Source organism: Miniopterus natalensis, chromosome 21 (genome assembly GCF_054644295.1).
Source record: "Miniopterus natalensis isolate mMinNat1 chromosome 21, mMinNat1.hap1, whole genome shotgun sequence".
NCBI classification, from domain to species: domain Eukaryota; kingdom Metazoa; phylum Chordata; class Mammalia; order Chiroptera; family Miniopteridae; genus Miniopterus; species Miniopterus natalensis.
Genome location: NC_142101.1, coordinates 3,683,948 through 3,705,017, shown reverse-complemented (window position 1 = coordinate 3,705,017; position 21,070 = coordinate 3,683,948). Strand labels below are relative to the sequence as shown.

The 21,070-nt window shown below is 46.8% G+C and overlaps 1 protein-coding gene across 2 annotated transcripts in view; it reads left to right on the top strand.

Moving 5' to 3' along the window:
- The window catches only part of RYR2 (ryanodine receptor 2), a 298,173-nt gene that overhangs the window by 189,073 nt on the left and 88,030 nt on the right, over positions 1-21,070 (top strand). For both annotated transcript variants that reach the window (XM_087828993.1, XM_087828992.1), the window contains exons 60-69: positions 5,696-5,756; positions 6,791-7,029; positions 8,377-8,458; positions 9,331-9,461; positions 10,916-11,236; positions 12,409-12,649; positions 13,015-13,102; positions 15,239-15,331; positions 19,511-19,681; positions 20,854-20,913. In XM_087828993.1, the coding sequence (XP_087685119.1) occupies positions 5,696-5,756; positions 6,791-7,029; positions 8,377-8,458; positions 9,331-9,461; positions 10,916-11,236; positions 12,409-12,649; positions 13,015-13,102; positions 15,239-15,331; positions 19,511-19,681; positions 20,854-20,913 (1,487 nt within the window). The remainder of the gene's footprint in view (positions 1-5,695; positions 5,757-6,790; positions 7,030-8,376; positions 8,459-9,330; positions 9,462-10,915; positions 11,237-12,408; positions 12,650-13,014; positions 13,103-15,238; positions 15,332-19,510; positions 19,682-20,853; positions 20,914-21,070) is intronic.

Here is a 21,070-nt window from a genome sequence, read left to right as displayed (position 1 = left end):
CTCATGTGCCCGGGAGTGCCCCGTCCGTCCCCTCGGCCCATGGCGTTCCTGAGCAGCCCTCGCTCACTGCACTCGGCCTCTCTGCTGCTCGGCCGCGTGGATTCCCTCTCTGCCCAGGGCCCCTGCACATGCTGTCCTTGCCCACCGGCATGGTCCCCGTACAGTAACACTCACCTTGCCCACCCCTCATCCCCACCATGGAGTCAGCGGCTCATTCTCCAGAATTCAACCCAAACCTTCCTCAGCTCAGCTTCCCCACCTCCTGACGCCTGCTCTGGGACAGTGTCTCGGCTCCTGCGCCTGCCCTCCCCTCTCTGCTGACCACCCTAGATTAGCACCTCTTTCTGGCACAAGACACTCAGCTCTTTGAGGACTAACTGCTTTACCCTCAGTGCCTAGTGGGAAGTCTGACACATAGTAGGCATTTTATAAATATTTGATGACTGCATGAGTGACCCACCCCAGTCCTGCCTGCAGGAAGCCTACCATCTAACAGATAAGTGAGCAGATGTTTGAAACAAGGAGATACGGGCTGTCAATTTGAAATATTCCTGCTTTCACGCATAACCCAAACTTAACATTTTTTGCTTGTGATTATTAAGGAACATGTGGTTTCCACGTACCGTACAGTTTATGAGAGCCCCATGTTTTAAGTTCCCGAGCAGAAGCCGCCCATGAGAACATGCAGGGCCCTTCCTTTGACCTGGAAGAGACACATAATTAGTGACTCTTCAAACAACAGGCCATTAAGCTAACCAGCCGAGATCTGTCCTTTGAGGAACTGCCGGAGAGGCCGACACACACAATAGTGACCATTTGGGGGCTTTTTCTACGTTTCCATCTTCTGGTGAATTTTTCACGTACTAGTGAGACAGGTCATTGTCCAGAGATTCCCCAGAGTTACTGGAGAATTTACAAACTTGATAACAGAGGCTCCTAGAAACGCCCGGCGAAAAGCAAGCGTTTTGTGACACCATGAGCATAACTTCTGTGCATTTCTTCCACCCAGCATTTCTTCTGTGGGACCTCGAATGGCCCTGGAAGTCAGAGGCCACATCACCACTCAGCTCTAGTGTTAGCTGCAGAGCACCCAGCAGGGTGAGTTCTGTGTTTAAATGAAGCTCTAGGTCTTGTTAAATATTTTTTTCCCTCCTGGGCGAGTACGCCTGACTTAAGCAGTGCATAAATTTTAATGTTACGTTTGAAAGAGTTTCAATAGCAAATAGAGTAATATATGGTGGATTCTATAAGTTGGTATCTCTCCTTGGTTAAGGAAGTAGTGGGTTGAGCTTACGTTGACCTTCTGTACCTGGTCCCCAAACCCACGCGTGCGCCCACATGCGGGCTGTGCGGTCTTATGTCAGGAGATACTAGAAACAGTACATGTTTGTACCATCCCCGAAGATGTCCAGATTGTGCCTGTGTTTGTTTAATAGGATGCATGAGGAAGGAAAAGCATTTAAAATACTCAGAGTCTCAAGCTCGCGGGCGTCGTGGGGGGCGGGGGGCCTTCATTGCGCTGAGAGTGGAACGGTTCCCCAGCACCACCTGCTGCTTGTGTGGTCACCGAACCTCATCCCTGGGGGGTAATGAAGGTCTTTCTTTACTTAAAAACCCTGTAGATTACGACAGTATACATGGCAAAGACAAGAATGACCTGGACTTAGGTTGTTTATTTGCCACATAAAAATAACGCAGTCTGATGGAGAGGCAGGTCAGGTCGGGATATCGGAACCGGGCGCTGCAGTGAACACAGCGTCAGCAGGCAGTGTTACAGCGGCGCAGGAATCCGCTCGCTTGAACGCACCGCTGTGAGGGGCTCCCCAGCTTTGGGACAAATGAACAGTGTGTAATTATCTGAAATATGTTTTCAGATTAACTGAAATACCTCACAAAATTAAGGGATTAGCAATTTTATTTTTTCATTATCACAGATTCCAAACGTGACAAAGTCATTGGTGCTCTTTATTTCTCTCTCTTCCCTCATAATTTTGAGGGAAAGTATCTTCTAGGATAATTTTATTGTATACTATTAATAAGGATTCTGCCAAGATTAGTCTTTTGTTCAAAGAAGAGAACATATTGAAATCCCGCGGCAGCCGCGCAGGCAGAGAGGAGGGTAGTGAGGACCAGCGTTACTTCCATGGCTGTCACTGCCTCCCGAGGAGAGGTCAGCACCCTGGGGACGCCCGTTCGTCAGGTCACAGAACCAGCCACACTAACATGTCAGGTTTCGGATCACACTGAAAACTCCTCAGTCATAGAAACTTATATTGAAAACCACAAGCCATTCGAGATTAAAATACAAAAAGACCCTTTGACTCTGACGGTGTTAACTTTGTTGCTTACACTCAGAGCGGCCTAGTTCACTCGAGCTGGTCCAGGCCGCCCGTGAGGTTGATGATGCTCCTTAAGGCTCCCACAGCCTCGATGACACCTGGCGCTCGACCCATGACTGTGTCCCTGGGTGTTTAGAGGTGATGAGAGGTAGGTTTGAAGACAAGGAGAGTAGCTTGGATCTTGAAAAAGTAAGTTTAAAAGTAGCCAGCTTTGTCTTTTTATGCTACTCAGAGCAGTTAAGCAATTATGTGTAGTTAATACATGAAAATATAATCATTGCTTCCAAATTTTCCCATTTCACTGCACTTTTTCCCTAGCCTTTCTGTTCCTGCGAAGTAACGTTTCTGATGGCCGTGCTCCGGATGGCCCTAAGGGGCCCGATTTAGATTGCTCTGATTTCATTACAAGCCTGTCACATGCTTGGCCTCTTCGGCTAACCGTGGTCACACAGACGCTTTCACTTGGTCTACGTGAAACGCTTTCCCTGCATTCCTTAGGCTCCTTTTCTACAAGGTGTTTCCACCTAGAGTTGTACTCTCTATCCCTTATGGAGAATCCGAGACGTGTGCATTCAGGGAGCTGACAGATTGGGGCTTTACCCATCACAGAAACCTCATATTCACCAAACGTTTTCATTTGACACACACCACTGTCTGCCCTGGCTCTCTTCCCAGCCACAGAGATTTAACTGAGCGCCTGCTGTATGCTAGACTCTGTCCTAGGTGCTGGGCTACAGCAGGGGCCAAAGGAATGGCCTCTCGAATGCCTAGGGTGGTGGTGAAGATGCCCCTGGCAGGTGGTAAGGGCCTGGCTGGCTCTACAGACGCTGGTCCTTTATACAGAGACAGCAGAGGGAAGGGAAGGCGACTGAGAGTTAGGGAGAGAGCGAGGCCAGCTTCTCAACTGCTGCTGAGGTTAAGCCGCCGGAGCCCCCTACCGGCTGCCTGTGAACCTTCCCCTGGGCCTCCCGGCTCCTCCTGTGCTGCTCCTTCTGTCCTTGTTCTCACCGTCTGTCCTCCAAACACTGGGCAGGCGGGGCCTTTCCTCAGTCATCCGTCTGCCATGCTCTCGCTGGTGACTTCCCTTAGGCCCACGAATTGAAAGTCGTCTGGGTGCTTATGGTGCCCACACTCGCAGCTCCACTGCCTCTCGTCTGCACTGCAGGTTTTCTTCCAGTCGCCCAGCCCGCATCCCTAGGAGATGACAGGCCCTGCCCCCAGCCTGGTGCCCAGAGGACACGCCCGCCCCTCCTCTCAGCTCGCTCCTCTCCTCTCACCACATCTTTAAGTCCTGTCCCACTCACCTGCTCACACAGCTGCTCCCCGACAGTCTCGGAGTCACTCCTGCCTCCTGTCCCTCTCACCTCCCATTTAACCCATAAGGAAAACTTAAAGATAGGTTCCTAATGTCTTCACAAATGCTGATCCAAACTCACCGCCCCCACCCCTCACTCCACCGCAGCGGCCCCCTCAGCAACTTCCACTCGGCCCTTCCAGAGTTTGCACGTTGGGATTTTTAGAATATGAATCAGATTCCAGTCTATTCAAAACCTAGGTATGTCTTTCTGTTGCACCCAAAAAAATACCCAGAGCTCTTGCTCCAGTTGCCGGCGCTAGGACCTGGCCTCCCCTCCTCCCACCAACCTCTCCTTCCCCTGATGCGCGGCATCAGCCACCTTCACGTCCCTGCCTGGAGCACCAGGCTCACTTTCTGCCTTGGAGCCTTTCCCTCTGCCTGGCTGTCCACACGGTTTGTTCCTTCATGTCTGCTCATTTGCTACTTTCTTGGGGACCACTTACCCCGTTACCCTGTCCAGTTGCTCTAATCCCTACATCCTGCCGTGATTTTTACTGTGGCCTGATACTGTGTTACGTAATGGTTTTTTATTAGTTGTTATGCATATCCCCTGTTAAAATGCAAGTACCTTGAGAACTCTGTTTTGCTTATTACTGGAAGTTTGGGAGTGTCTGGTATTTAACCTGTATTTATTGAGTGAGTGGATAATTAAATGATAATATTTTCAGGGACTACAGTCCAAGCCCTGAGATTGCCACCAGCCAATAGACAGGGACATAACAGATTCTGCCCTTCTGCCCTTGTCTTCATTACCCCCCGAAATCCTGAGATACAAGCTTAAGGCAAACGGAACTGTCCTGGAAAACCCAGGGCCTGAGCAATGAGTGCCTCATTCCTTCTCTCGTCTGTCTCTGTCGCTAACTGGCTTGCTGGCATTCTAAAGCTGTTGTTAATTCCTATGTGTACTTAATCCATTCAAAAGAATGCATCATACACAGATGTCATAAAAACTTAACCTCAGGACCCAGGAAATGGCGATATGTTGCACAGTGAACACTCAGTGTGTACATTGTGAATAGAATACGGAATGAAGAAGCACAGTCTCAGACTGTGTGAGCATGTTACACAGTGAACACGCAGTGTGTACATTGTGAATAGAATACGGAATGAAGAAGCACAGTCTCAGACTGTGTGTGAGCATGTTACACAGTGAACACGCAGTGTGTACGTTGTGAATAGAATACGGAATGAAGAAGCACAGTCTCAGATTGTGTGTGAGCATGTTACACAGTGAACACGCAGTGTGTACGTTGTGAATAGAATACGGAATGAAGAAGCACAGTCTCAGACTGTGTGTGAGCAGTGAAATCACTTTGTAACTTTGGACATGCTTTTCTGATCTGCATCATAAAGTAATATACATGTAGTAATTGTATGATTCACATTTCTGCCAATCAAAATGAGTGAATTTCATCTTTCATGAAGAGTCAGCCTTTTTCAGGTATCTCATGAGAGTAGAATTTAATTTTTTCAGCTTCTGGTGCTTTTTTACATGAGAGCTTGGTGCTGCTTTTCCACCAAAACCAACAACATTCAGGCAAATGAGTTCTTCTGAACGCAGCTGACTGCAGTGGAAGGCAGAGGTGGGGCAATAATAGTGGTTACATTGATTAGACTTTCAGCCGCCTCATTTCAGGAAGGCTGTGAGCTGGGCTGACCTGAGGTCTTTGTGCAGTGGGAGGTCAAAGTGAGACGAGCTGGTGGGGGTGCGCGGGGCTGTGTGGGGGCGCGTGGAGGGTCGGTGGCCCCTCAGCCTGCTGCAGCGCTGCGAACGCTTCCAAGCGGTCAGCTCCTCCCTGGACCACTCCACGCTTCTCAACCTACATCTGCTTAACCACAGCAGAAGCTGCATGATGTTAAACTCCATTATCAGAGATGTTTTAATTGAGTTATTATATTGAGTTGTGCTGTGGGCTGATTATTGAAACACAAGTGTTAGTAGGAAAGAAGAACACTGACAAATCCTCGGAGCATTTCACGCAGCCTTTTCTTCCTGTAGGAAACGATGCAGCATCCATTGTCAACTGTCTCCACATCCTGGGGCAGACTCTGGATGCAAGGTACGTGGACATGCGTTTTTCAAGCTCATACAACGGCATTTTGTTATTTTATGATCAACATAAATTGTTAAATTTGAGGTGCGTCCTGCAGCAGTACAGTATGTGGCTAGGGCCGTCCTGGGAGGTGACAGTGGCACCTGCAGCCCTGGAGGTCATGCAGGGGTTGAGGCGCGGTGCTGGGCTTGGGGCTGTGAAAACACTTAGCTTTACAGGGACATGAGGGTGTCATTCTCAGATTACAGCTGAGCAGAGTGGAGCTAAGACGGCACAGGGGGTGTGTGGCCGGCCAGCTCCCCGTCTGTGCCTTCCTCCTCTGCCCTCCACCAGCGCGGCCGGGGGCCCAGCATGTGGCGAAGGCCGTCAGCCCACTTAGCATGACTGACAGCCTTGCAGCCACATTAGATTCATTTATTACCCAGGGTAAATCTAAATGAAACTCTCTGAGCATCTCTTAGAGACAGTCTTCCACGATTCCTTGGATTATCTGTGCTTGTGTTTGAAACTTTATTTGGGGTGTTTTGTATAATGAACGAAGAAAGAGATGCCATTGGGCACCTTCGTTCTTACTAGAAATAGCGACCAGGAGGGTCCCTCCGCTCAGCGCCCAGCCTGTGGAGGCTCCTTAGGAGCCGCTGACTCTCCCCCGCAGCACAGAGCATCTCTCATTCGGGGATGGGTTTAATGGCCACTGGATGCTTCTTTCACAGCCGTTGCCTCAGGAACACTCTGGTTCTGTTGGATTTGGGGTTAACTGAAGCGGCTCAGAAGCTGTGTTTGGTCCGTTGTAAAATAACTGTTCTCAGAGGCTGAGGCCGCTGGTGGACACACGGCCCCAGCCGGCCCTGGGTTCCGAGGTTCTCACGGAGCTGACTGAGGAATTTAGGAGCAGCCTTGACTTACAGAGCAGTGTGGCTGGAACTCCAGGTATTGAGAAGGTGCCTGAGGGTGGACTTAGAAAGTCACCAGGCCGAGGGAGTGAGGAGCAGAACGCGCGTGTTCGCAGCTCACTGCCCCCCCCCATTGCGTCCCCCCAGGACGGTCATGAAGACGGGCCTGGAGAGCGTGAAGGGCGCGCTCAGCGCGTTCCTGGACAGCGCGGCGGAGGACCTGGCCAGGACGCTGGAGAACCTGAAGGAGGGCCAGTTCGCGCACACCCGCAGCCAGCCCCGCGGGGCCACGCAGATCGTCAACTACACGACGGCGGCCCTGCTGCCCGTGCTGTCCTCGCTGTTCGAGCACATCGGCCAGCACCAGTTCGGAGAGGACCTGATACGTACGTGCCTCCGCCACCGAGAGCTGCCTTTCTGAGCAGCGGCCAGAGCTGTGGAAGCCCCGGGGGCTTCTCCGGCGCCATTCAAACACCCTAGGTCTTGTTGTGCAGAGCGTTCTGGGTGGCGTGTGACTCACAGATCCGTGCTCACAGGTGACCCCTGAGTCACACAGCCTCCTCCCCACAGCCCGAGTGCCACTCCCGAGTTACCGTTCGGTGTGGCCTTTTTCCACGGCGACTTCTAATGTTGTCTGACCACAGGACATGCCGCGTGAGATGTTTTCCAGTCTGTGCAGATGGTTTCCACAGGCTGCAGAAACCAAGTCTGTGTCCAGATGCCTGGTCCACTAGGGTGGCCACACAGCTTCTGTTAACGGGTTTCAGTTGTTTTCATTGGGGATCTGGCAGCTGTCTTTTGGCTGAAATGCTGTAGTTATTAATATCCACAGAATGCCCAAAGTTATAACACGTGACCCGCCCCAGTGTCCTGCTCTCGTGCCGATACGAGCACGAGAGAAGTTGTGAGCCCTTGTCAAGCAGCCTTGACTGCAGATCCAGACACAGACTCAGCACGTAGGCCCCAGGGGAGTGCAGCTCTGCACGAAGCCCACCGCGTGCCTCGGTGACGACACGCTGGCTGCGGAACGTGGGCCTGAGCCAGTGGCTGCCCCGCTTACAGTGCACTGTGGCTGTGGAGACCGTCTGGAGGACAGGGATGGCTCCTCCCTCAATGTGCGGTGCTTCCCCCAGGAAACGGAGGCAGAGCTGGAGTTAGAGAGTCAAGGCTCTTAGGTCTCCTTGTCTATAAACAGATCGTATGGGGTCATAGGTCATCTACCTGGTTTCGTTTGATTCTCTAGCTTTAAAAACTACCGGAGTGACTCACTTATAGGTAAATGTCAGGTGGTTTCAGAAATAACTAATACGCTGCACCCTCTGGCATTCTCATGCTTGTCCTTTGAGACCTGAGACAAACGGTGCCGTGTTCTGTACCTTGGGAACAGAAATCAGACATGTACCTGTCCTCTCAGGTACTCTTGTGTTCCATTTTACCCTTGAAAAAATCTTTTATTCTTATAGCTAGGGAAAAAATTGTGAAGAAATTGTTCCTGATAATGTTCTGAATGATCACAGCATGTCTCTAGACTGCCTTAAGCTCCTGAAGGAAAAGAATTTTGTTTGAGAAAAACGTCTTATATTTCATTTTACATGTTGTCTGTTCTTACATCACTGCTTTCAAACATTAAAATACTGGTGTGCCTTTACGATGGAGTTTTTGTTTTCAGCCTGCACTTTCTTAGGACTGAGTCTGAATAACGTGTTTTTTTCTCGTGTGAATCTCCCCCCCAGTGGAAGATGTACAGGTGTCCTGTTACCGGATCCTGAGCAGCTTGTATGCTTTGGGAACCAGCAAGAGTATTTATGTGGAAAGGTAAGGTTTTCAGTTTCAACTCGTCTTAAAGCTGTTTCAAGTGTTAAAACTATGTCAGGTGTTATAACAAGAATATTCACTTTATAACTTTTTCCTTAGTTATAAATTAAACAGCCAGATTAATGTATTGAATTCTTTGGGAGTAGTTAGACAGTCTTTAAGATAAATTAGAATTGTTGGATAATCTTTAAGATAAATTTGAGTTGCAACAATAAAAGATGAATTGTGGGGGAAAAGGCAAAGTGATGGTAAAGACTCTAAAGTTTCAACTTGACTGCTTATGAGACTTACGAAGGAATCTGCTAGTGTGCTTTCTCATTGTATATCAAATGTACACATAGAAGCCTCACATACCTCCCTCCGTGGGAGCGAGACGTTGACCTAAGTGTTGTCGTTGGTGTAGCACTTGTACGTCTTTGTACTTTATAGGTGCCCCGATATTCCTTACACATGGCACATTTTCAGGAAATTATATTAGTTCCTAGTATTCAGACTTTGTTTTTTAATTTTTATTAACCCATTTAATCACATAGCAAGAATTCTTTTTTAGCAGGTCATGATGTTAAAAAAAGGGGAGAGAAGGAAAGAAAAGTAATGCCCAAGCTTGTGTGATACCCATGGGCTTTCTCTTGTTATTTTGGTCTGTGCTATTTTTAACTTCTTTTTAGCTAAAATATAATTTAGCTTTTTAAATTTTGAATGGCTTTGCTGTTGAAAGCATATGATGATTTCCAATACAGTATGAAAATTATATTTGAGGAATAATACTATTAGTAGCACTTTATTATCCCTCATAGGTTAGACTTGCCAATTTTAATGTAACTTTTTCAGATTTTTATTGGGAGAAATAAAACTTACAACCGTTTCCCTAGGCAGCGCTCGGCGCTGGGCGAGTGTCTGGCGGCCTTCGCTGGGGCCTTTCCTGTGGCGTTTCTGGAGACTCATCTGAACAAACATAACAGCTACTCCATCTACAACACCAAGTCCTCGCGGGAGAGAGCAGGTGATGCGGCGCGGGGTGACCCTGAGGCGCGAGTTCCCTGCGGTGGCCGGGTCTGTCCAGGCCCTGGCCCAAGGCACCTGCTCTTACCTGCTGTTACAGAGAATTTTTCAGAATGTTGTGTACTATTCCTGTGGTGTTTCTGAAAGAAAATTAGTTTAATTTGCTTTAACTTAATGAGCCACAGACAAATTAACAGTCTTAAGGATAAGACGAAATAATCAGCAGATAAGAGAAACTAGGTCAGTCGGGTTTGGACTCGGTTCCCTCTCGTAGGTGAGGGCACCGCGTTCCTATTGGTCACATTTGTAGGTTTGTCCCCTGCAGTTTTCTTTGTTCAGCAGGTATGGTTCCATTATTAGGACAGTTTAATTCCATGTGAGTTTTTCCCCCTAATAGTTTTGTCCAATTTTTATCATTTACGGAAGTTAAAAACATAAACCTGAAGCAGTTAATCACTGACTTTAATCTGCACCTGACCCCAGCGTGTGTCCCTGATTTCACGGCTGTGCCATTGCTGTCCACATGTACTTACCTGTCAGGTCCCTTTCCGCTCGGGAAACCGGCTTATTTTCTGGGGGGATACGCCCATTTCTCTCACTGTCCCAGTCAAGAGGCTGGTAGAACCCTGCCGATGAAGACGAGGACTGGCCTTTGAGAACCTGTTAGAATTATCTGCTAGGATTTGAACTGAGTTGGATAACAAATAGTTAATATAGCAGAAGGAGGTCATCCCTCTAGTCAGCCATTTAAAGAAACATGATGGAAGTTTCAAGACCTGGACACAGCACACGTGGCCTCCGGTCTTTTTTTTTTTTATTTCCTTTAAGGCGAGCACCTTGCTGCTCACAGAGCTGAGATGGTTTCCCTGTGTGACTTGTGCTCTCCAGGGGCTGCTGGCTGCACGGATGCAATAGTGCATTCCATCAAATAAAGGATCTTAAAAATAAGAATATTCATTGTTATTTAATTTGCCTATTTTATAATTATAATTTCATATAACATAGGAAGTTAACAGAAATATATTAAATGTGACTTAGCAGTATTTTTCTACAAAATTTCTACAATATATTCAGAAATAGTAAAACATGGTTGAGTTGAATTATTAATCATCTGTGTGTACATCCTATTAAGGGACCTCAAACTGGCTCCTCTGCAAGGGGACGGGCATGGGTGATGGAGCAGCAGGGCTCATGGGCAGAGACCTTGATACTCGTGTCTGCTCTGGATCTGAAGGGGGGTGGGGCAGGGAAGGAATGTGGGAAGGAGAGAGAAAGGTTGACGTTGCTGCTAGGAGAGAGGAGCAGGCCCCAGAGGAGTGTGGGCTCGTTGGGTCTTGAAGCCCAAATGACATGGTTCCTTGTGACTGTTATGTCAGGGAGCACAGCCCACCCGGTCCGGGATGTTCATGGTTGTTCATCAGTGAACACCATTCATTCTCCTGTGTGTTCCTCTAGCTCTCAGTTTGCCAGCTAATGTGGAAGATGTTTGTCCAAATATACCATCTTTGGAGAAACTCATGGAGGAGATCGTGGAGCTCGCCGAGTCTGGGATCCGCTACACGCAGATGCCACACGTGATGGAGGTCATCCTGCCCATGCTTTGCAGCTACATGTCCCGGTGGTGGGAGCAGGGGCCTGAGAACAACCCGGACCGGGCCGACCTGTGCTGCACGGCTCTCAACTCCGAGCACATGAACACGCTGCTGGGGAACATTCTGAAAATCATATACAACAACTTGGGGATTGATGAGGGGGCCTGGATGAAGAGGCTGGCAGGTGAGGCTGGAGAGGAACGTACCACTTATTTTGTTTCCAAAAAGATTCAAAATACGAAAGAGCAGACTTTTTCTATCTCTGCCCTTATTAATATTTTTTTCTGTGCTGAGAAGGATTTTTATTTGTCATGCTGTTCTTTAAAAAATAGATTCCATCAGCCATTAAGTAGCTTTTGGTGTACTTGCTACTTTTAAGTAAGTAAACATTTGCTTTTTGACGGCCTCTCCACGATCAGTGAGTAAACACTGCAGAATAAGCTAATGATTCTGTAGAAAGAGGCAGAGATAAAACTGGACTTGGAGACGCCCACTGTCAGCGACCTGTCCCACCAGGAGGGGGGGGGATGAGCAGAGATCACGCAGCCGGTACCTTTCAGTTATGTGCGTTTGCTCTGTTCATGTGGAATAATGGGAAGCAATTTAAATGCCCAGCGCTGGGGTGTGGTCAGCCAGGTGGGCACATTGAGTAGCAGAATACAGGCCGTCTTTAAACAGTGGGGCTCGGCAGTGTGTCACGACTTGGAAAATGCCCAAGATATTGTGGAAGATGAACGGCAGAGTATTTTAAAAATTGAATTCAGAAATGCATATAAATATATATTTGTGAAGTTATTATTTATAAAAACTCCAAAGAAATGCATGAATGTCTTACTAATTATGTAGAGTGATTATGGTTGATTTTAACTTTTCTTTTATACATTTCCACAATGGATGCGTGTTACCTTCAGGGGAAAAAATTCCTTTTAAAAATGTTCAAATCAGGTTTAGAATGTTGCTAAAGACGACAGCTCTTCTTGAACGAAGGAGCAGGGCGTGGCCTGTGCTCCAGCCCTTCCCTGCACGGGGCGGGCGCAGTGGGGGAGGGCCGGCACTCAGTCTCATAATTACCGAGCGGTGTGCATCTCTTCTAAGGAGAGGGCCTGGGGGCCTTTTCCGTTTGGGGAGAGTTTTCTGTTTTGTGTGAAAATTGATTTGCAAAGTGAATGAACATCCTTTTTTTCTGTCCTGAATTCGCTGTCGGTCCTTTTTTAAAATCATGGAAGCGCATCACGTTCACCCCTTGCCGGTTTGGACTGGGGGGGGCGTCCTTGTTGGAGCCGGGACTGTAATTACGCTCGGTCTGCAGGAGGGTGACCTGCGCGTAGCTCAACATTTACGTCTCTCTCCACACAGTGTTCTCCCAGCCCATTATAAATAAAGTGAAACCTCAGCTCTTGAAAACGCATTTCCTGCCGCTGATGGAGAAGCTGAAGACGAAGGCAGCGGCGGTGGTTTCAGAGGAGGACCACCTGAAAGCCGAGGCCCGCGGCGACATGTCCGAGGCCGAGCTGCTCATTCTGGACGAGTTCACCACGCTGGCCCGAGACCTCTATGCCTTCTACCCTCTGCTGATTAGATTCGTGGACTACAACAGGTAGTGTTCGAAAGCCATTGATTCCTCTGATCCCCTCGTGGCCTTGCTGTGCTAGCCTGTCCCCAAGGAGTGGCTTCATTCACCAGCTGCTCGGCGACGAGCTGCCCTGGTCCTAGCGTAACCGCATGCTTCTAGACAAGGCTTTTTTTGCTCGCAGAGCATCTTAAAATGGCAATCAGAAAGCGCGTTCTGGCGGACAGTTGCAATGTTTAAATTGTTCTAAATGTTACAGCTTAGACGCAGGCCACCTGCGCTCTGTGGGAAGCTGCTGCCCTGTTACTTGGTTTCAGATGCAACTTTGGGAGGGTCATTTTTTGAACTTTGAGTCGTTACGGAGGAACCACTGTATTTATTTTGTGATCCAGGGCAAAGTGGCTCAAAGAGCCCAGCCCGGAAGCCGAGGACCTGTTCCGCATGGTGGCCGAGGTGTTCATCTACTGGTCCAAGTCCCACGTGAGTAGCAGACATGGCAGGGCTTGCTGTCTGCGTTATGTTAAGGACCTTCGGGAAGTTAGACGATTTTCCAACCCCTTAGTGCTTCTTAAACTTGTCTATTGGGCGTCACTTAACTGGTGAGGAGAGAGAACAGGTTCTCCTGGGGAGTTTGAGGCAATATCAACCTTCTTTTGAGTTTTGTAATTTATCCTCAGAAACTCAGGGATTTTTAATTATCCCCCATACACATTTCATGTCTCCCCTGAGTCTTAGGGTGATGTGGACATAGGGATGCCAGCCCTGCTCTTTGCTGGCACTCGCTGTATCACCCCTGAGAGCACTCCGGCCTCAGTTTGAGAAACTTGGACACAGACTCACATTCCACAGGACACACATGTGTCACTGCCTTAAAGTTCTTGTCATCACACATTATGTTTCTATAGGAATTTTGTTTTGCTCACATTAGAAGAAAATAAAGCTCCTGCTGGGAGTCCTGTTGGCAGAACTTACAAAGTGCATCTTTAGTGAATTTTCACTGCTTTGTATGTTGCAAGTACAACTATGTTTTTAAATCTGAAAAAGATTTTAATCCCGAGAAGCACTTTATAGTACTCTATAACTCTCAATAACTAGCAGAATGTGGGTAAGTGAGCATTTATTATTGTCCCAAATTATTTCAAAAGCTGAGCAGTTTTGTATCAATTGTAATTTTGTGGTACTTTGTAAATGGGAGGCTCCGAGAAAGTAAAAATAAACACCTCAAACTCTGTTTCATCCACTGAGGTGATTTCCCAGTTTATTTCATCAAATTGTTATATAAATCAGATTACTTTGAAAATGTACTATTTTCTTAAAAGTAAAAATTTTACACCTAATATTTAGTATATAAGTATTATTTGTTGCCTACCTTGAGGAGTCTATTAAACTTAATGCAAAAATGTATATCAAAACATACATTAAAAATACCATCACACAGAAATGATAAGTGAAATGGTGGCTTTTTAATGGTGAATTTGTATCTTCACATTAACATTTATTTCCTGTGATGTCACAAGAAATGATGCTCCTCTGAATAGAAGTCGGTGACTTCCTGTCCTCTGTAGCCCACGCTAAGGGGATGTGTTAGATCCTCTGGGCACTTCTAAAGGAAATTTGAAAATGCAGAGCCCAGGAAAACGCACGTAAGAAAACCAACAGCTGCCTGTTTTTCCTTGAATAACTGAGAACCTTCAACTTTATCAATCTCTTAAAACACCAAAGAAACCCTAAGTTTGTCTGCAACACAGAGCTTTGCAGCAACAGTATTTGTCATGCTCAGTAGGTTTTTAGATGAATGTCTACTAATACCTTCAAGAGTAAGAACAAATCTGAATATGTGCTTTTGCACAAACCTCTTAATATGTGTCACGTCTACCCTTCCTGGACATTTGAAGACGAGGCTGGCTGAGCCCCGTGCTATCGATAGTGGGGTCAGGATGTGAAAGCTGGACGCAAGTCCGAACTTAGTCTTCTCACTGTTCTTCACCCAAACCTCGGTGACGTGTCACTCGCCAGCATATTTAAGGGCTCACTATGAAGTTTTCAATTTGAGTTTTGCTCACCTGATAAAGGAAGGCATACAGTTAGCTTGCTGACCGCTCCTTAAACTCTGTGGTCATTTCTGCTTTCGGTTTGTGGTGTTTTATCTACTGCTGCTGCTCCGTACCTCCCCCAGCCAGCGCTTCAGTGCCCCTGAAGTAAAGTGAGTGAGGGGATGCTATGGAATTTGAAACAGCAGGTGACTGTCTGCCCGGGCGGAAAGCTCCTCCCAGTTGCCCTCGGGAAGCCGTTTATCAGGAGACAAGACGCTGTCCCGCTGAGTCGGTTAGAGCGCCCATTCTGCCTGCGGTACATGGGTGCCTCCGTGATTTAAACTTTCTGAACTTAGTTTTCCGACCTTTGAAACATAGGTTTTTATATCTAGTTCCCAGGATTGTTGCCCATAGCTGAGTGCTTTCACTGGATATTCAACAATTACTTGTCCCCTCTCTCAATGAGTCTTACGTAACAAATTAACATTTACCTTTGTAGAAACCTGAGTCCTGTGCAACCTCTGAGCACATGGGACTTATTGCTTATGGGCTTTTAACTGAAATTTCCTTTGCAATTTCTCAGAACTTCAAGAGAGAAGAGCAGAACTTTGTCGTCCAGAATGAAATCAACAACATGTCTTTCCTCATCACCGACACCAAGTCAAAGATGTCAAAGGTATTTCTCTCTTGTTTCACGGCCCGAGAAAATGTCCGAACACAACTTTCACTCGGTGATTTTGTTTTGTTTTGAAGGTTTATAACTGAACTTTCATAGATTCAGTAGTGTTCTTTACTGAACACACATACACACACGCACTGACACCCACACTGACACACTGACACACACATACACACTCAGACATACACACTCACACATACACACAGACACACACACTGACACACACAGACACACTGACACATACAAACACACACACTGACACACTCACACTGACACACGCACACACACACACACACACCCTTGCAAAATCACCAGGCAGTATAATATACATATACCTAGTCAATATCATGTACAATCGTCCCTCCAAGACCCCCATGGATGCCGGAAACCATGGACAGTACTAGATCTTGTATATATTATGCTTTTCTCATATCCAAACATACCTATGATACAGCTTAACTAACTAATTAGGCACAGTAAGAGATTAACAACAATAATGATAGAATAGAACAGTTATAATAATATACTGTAATAAAAGTTATATGAGTGTGGTCTCCTTCCCTCTTAAAGTATCTTTTGATTTCCTGGAATTTCTTATTTTCAGACCACGGTTAACCACTGGTAACTAAAAGCTCCGAAAGTGAAACCACTGAAGGGGGTGGAGGGAATGGGCACTGTGTCTGTCAAGAGTAAATGGCTGGCATTCTGTGTGCCAGTGTGTGGCCTCTGAATCGGTAGCTGTGTTGTTAAGAAGCACATGGGTGGATTTTTGCTCTGCACACAGGAGAGGGGAAGTTTTCTCTATCACACCTGTTGGGGAAGGAGGAGCTTCCTTTCAAAACTCATTAAAAGGTGTGCCTCTACCTTGGATCGATCACTGAATAAGAAAGTGAGTGTATTACATGGGTAACTCAGAAAGCATGCTGCCCAAGGGCCTAAGACACGCAGGAGTGTGGCATCTGGCCAAGGGAACTGTCCCTCCCAATTCAGCAAGTTGTGGGTTGAGGGCTGTGTGGGAGGGGCACCTCTACCCACCCCAGGTGACCCATCATCTGGCTGGTGTCATTGGTGACCCCAGGACAGGAGACTAGCATCCCTCAGTACCTCTAGTCTTATCTGGAGTTTGAGATGCCATGTGTTTGACATGACTACACATGAACCAAAGATAAGCCAGCTTTGCATACCTCAGACACATGTCCTTCATGTGATGTGCTCTAGAAACACACACAGAAGGGGGGCTTCTGTCCTCTGGGAAGACAGTAAGCCGAGAAGTTGGGGGGCTCCTCCGGGAGTTGCCCTGTGGACAGCACATGGTCACAGGTATGTGCACTGGGAAGTGTGGTGAATTTCTCTGCTTTTTCAGTTCAGGCCAGAGTTAAGAGTGACTTCCAGAGAGGGTGCAAGAGGCCAGTGTTTCCTCTGGAAGGATAAGTGACTCCAGGGGTTCGTCAAACTCGGGACAAAGCTGAGGCCTTGAGAGTGGAGGTCTGCGTGTCCCAAACGAGTCCCATGCCCTCCTTTCTCTGTCCTAGTCCAGTGACTCTCACAGCACAATTCACACTCTAGACTGAGAACTAGACGGAGGCATCCACAGGCATCGCCCAAGTAACGTTTCTCCTACTTCCAGGGAAAAAATGCAAAGTAATGGATAGGAGCCTCTCAGTCTTAATGTTTTTCTCCCCACATTTTCTCAAACTTTTTAGTCCAAGACAAGATAGAAAGTAAATAATATTGATGAAAAATTTGGAAATTAGTGATAATGCTTCACTTCCTTATTTTTATTTTTTTGGGTTTTGCCTGCATATGTGCTTGAAATTTTATATTACATTAGTGCAATATAAACTTTTCCCCAGAAATGACATTTCTAGTTCAAACTGTGGGGTCAAGCACACTAATCTGTTGCGTTGTTGTACTAAGGGAGTCATGGTGTCCTGCGTGCCAGCATTTGGACGGACCTGAGAGTCACTGTTGGCCACACAGCAGTTTAATCAGAGGTCCTCTGCTGACCTCAGATGGGGATGGCATGAAGCAGCCACAGCGGGGTGTAGTTGGGATCAGTAACTCCTGTCCCCAAGGCTGTACTGTCGGTCTCGTGCCAGCAGGAGGGTGGCACTAGGTCTCCTGAAGCTGAAATGCACAGAGAGATGTTCCCATGCAGTGCTGAGAACAGAGCTGCAGAGCCCAAGACCTCAGCCATGTGCCAGAGGTGTCGCAGGGCAGACAGATCCCCCGGACTCCCGAGTTAGATTGATTTAAGAGAGGTCACTGATGCTTCTGTCCTTGAGTATGCCTGCAGTTGACCAGATGTTGCGCAGTCATGTCTGATTCCCACTCAGGGAATAGATAGAACGTGCAGTGTTATGCAGATGTAATAGTTCCAGCAGTTCTCGCATTATTGAACTGCTCCTGTGGGTGAGGCACAGTACTGGGTTCTGTGTATACAAACAGGAAGAAATCAGGCACCAGACACACAAACAAACCCTCCCAGGATGTGCACGAGCAGGTGTGACTGCTGTGGTCTCAGGTCTCCGTCCCAGGAGGCGGACACTGACACCCGCAGTGCTCAGAGGCTCCTGACTTCTCTCTCCAGTCACAGATTCCCGTGACAGCAAGGTTATTGTTTCAGCATAAGGAGGAATTAATTTATCTCTTGTTCTCAAAAGTGAGCGTGTATAAGTTGCCTTTAGTGTCCACTTAAATTCTATCCTTATAAGGTCACTTTATTATTTATAAATATCAAACCAGGTATAAACTCCTTCTGCTTATACAACCACAGACCCCCCAAAAAACTCTACAAGTTAAAATCAAAGAAAACTCCAACCCCAATGAAATACTTTAATGTATTGAATAATATTGTTTTGCTGAAAACTAAATTACCAGTATTGGACAGAAACACGTTTGCATAATTTGTATCCATTTGTTTAATATTTGGGATGGTGGTTCCTCATTTGGGTAATTATTTTTATCACTGCGATTATGCTTCCTTTTGGCAAAGAGCTCACTTAAAACCACTGATTCATTATTTTATGGGTTAATCAGTTTAATAATGTAAATGATTACTGTGCTTTTTCTACTAAATTTACTGAAATAATCTCTTAGAAGTTGGTACAGATAAAAGTAGCGCCCATGCATAAGGTCATCGCTTTGGCGAGTGAATATGATTCTCACCGCTATGGTTCAGCTATTAGAGGTCTGATACAGTGTATCGATATGCACTGTACATGTAATGATATGTTGTAATATATAATTATCATAATATAACCCATAGGCTGCCATTACTGTAAGATGATTCCATTGTTTCCCAACTTAAGGGAAAAGCTTTCCGTATCCTCTTGTGATATCTTTTGCCTTCTTTTGGGGAAAGCAGATTATTTGCATATTAAATACTCTTCTGTATTTTTCTCAGTAGCCACAAACTATTACAATATGTCATTTCTATGAAAATATGAAAGTATCTTCAATGTTTGATTTATTGCTACAAAGAAATTTGACATGCACAGAGAAGTGGATGTGGGACAGTTGTTTTAATTGTGACATTAGAACACACCCTCTTAGTGGAAAGACCAATACCTACTATAGTGAAGTTAGACTTTGGCATTTGCGGTGACCCTAAGGCTCAAGCATAATCTTCAACAAAAGTGAGAGACCCCTGAGGAGGCACTGCTGTCCTCAGGTGTAAACAGGTCACCAGAGATAATCTCAGATATTTACGTATCGCCGATCAGTCCATCACCTCCATTTCTGCCGGAATGGGGTTAACGCCAGGGCCACAAGTCTGCAGACCGCACGGGAGGGAATGCACTTCGTAATACTTTTACAGATTCCCTGTGTGTGTGCAAAGCAGGCATTTGTGAAAACGAGTACATCATTTATTCTTAAGTTTATTTCTTCTTAAGTATTGAAAATTACAAAACATATAGTATCTAAACTTACCATGGAGTTTCCATACAGCCATAGCTCCCCTAGAATTACAGTGTGCACACCAGTGAGTTGTCATGATTTGGGAATCTGAGCATAGGACTTAAAATTAGAAGAAAAGAGAAAAAGTGTTTCCAGGGGAATTTTCTAACATAGTGAGCAGCTGAGAATGTGGAAGGTGAAACCACAGTCCAGTTGGAAAGGTCAGGTCCTGGGAGAACAGCGGTGGCAGACCCCAAACCTGTGCTGGTCCCGCAGGCGGCCGTTTCTGACCAGGAAAGGAAGAAGATGCGGCGGAAGGGAGACCGCTACTCCGTGCAGACCTCCCTCATCGTGGCCGCGCTGAGGCGGCTGCTGCCCATCGGGCTGAACATCTGCGCCCCCGGGGACCAGGAGCTCATCGCCCTGGCCAAGAACCGGCTGAGCATGGTAAGGCCCTCTCACAGCAGGGCGCGAGCACCCGCTGCTCCGCTGCCAGACCGCAGCCCTGTCTCAGGGCTCCCTCAGTGCCCGTCTGCGTGAGGGCTTCAGGGAGGGGTCCCTGCACAGGCCTAGGGCTCAGACACAACGACTGCCTATTCCTCCTGGAGGCTGTTTTAATTTCTAAGTTACGTTAGTCACCTCAGGGCACATTCAGGAACCACATGGAAAAGATACAAAGAAGTCACTGGTAGTGAAAAAAAGTAATTTCATATGGACGCCTATGTAAAATGTTTGGTGAGCGGTACATTCAGATATTTTTTTAAATATATCTTTATTGATTTCAGAGAGAGGAAAGGAGAGGGAGAGAGAGAGAGAGAAACATCAATGATGAGTCATTGATCGGCTGCCTCCTGCATGCCCCCAACTGGGGATCGAGCCCGAAACCCAGGCATGTGTCCTGACCAGGAATCGAACCCTGATCACCTGGATCCTAGGTTGATGCTCAACCACTGAGCCACGCCGGCCAGGCACATTCAGATTTTTGACGGGTGGGTTCTCGGTGTTGGGAGCAGACGTGTGAGATGCGGTGCTGACTTTGGAATCAGCAAGCATCAAGATTTAGGTGCTCAGGATTTCTTTATGGCCTGTTTTTCATCTTCATGGCTATGCTTATGAGGATACAATTTTTCAAAAATATACACGGGGTTACTGCTTTGTATTTGTGTAAATCGGAGGCACTTCCGTCCCGTCCTGAATGCTCTGAAGCTCCCGCGGTCTGGAGTTGAGCTGCTTTCTGATCCGTGGTCCTCGGTGGGCTCCTTGCCTCTGCATGGTGGGCATGTCGTAGGTGCTGCATTGCTCTCTGCACATTTCGGGGAGAGACTCATTTCTGTCTGAACCCCAGGGAATGTGCGTCTCCCTACTTGCTGTGAACTGGAGACTGAGTTCCATCGAGTTTTAATGCACTTACTGTGTGTGGAGTTCAAGTGGCTTGTTTCAAATCACAGCAGTAGTGAGAAATTATCTGACATAGCACCCCCCCAATTTGTGGCATGCTTTCAGATCCTATAAAGGCGCTGCTCATTCACACACTGTTGTGAAAGAGTGTGTGTGATTTCTACTGACTTATAACAGGTGCTATTTCATAAGACTTCTATGTGACATTTATCTTTTGACAGAAAGACACAGAGGATGAAGTCCGAGATATGATCCGCAGTAATATCCATTTGCAAGGCAAGGTAAGCCGAATGCTTTCTAAAGCGCGTTTGGTGTCTATGCATTGGTTCTCTCTTTAGACTAGAACTCCAAATAATGTTACTTTAGCAGATAAGGTACTGAAAATACATTGTTTTAATCAGTCCTTTTGTATTAAGGACCCTCAGTGTAACAAATGTG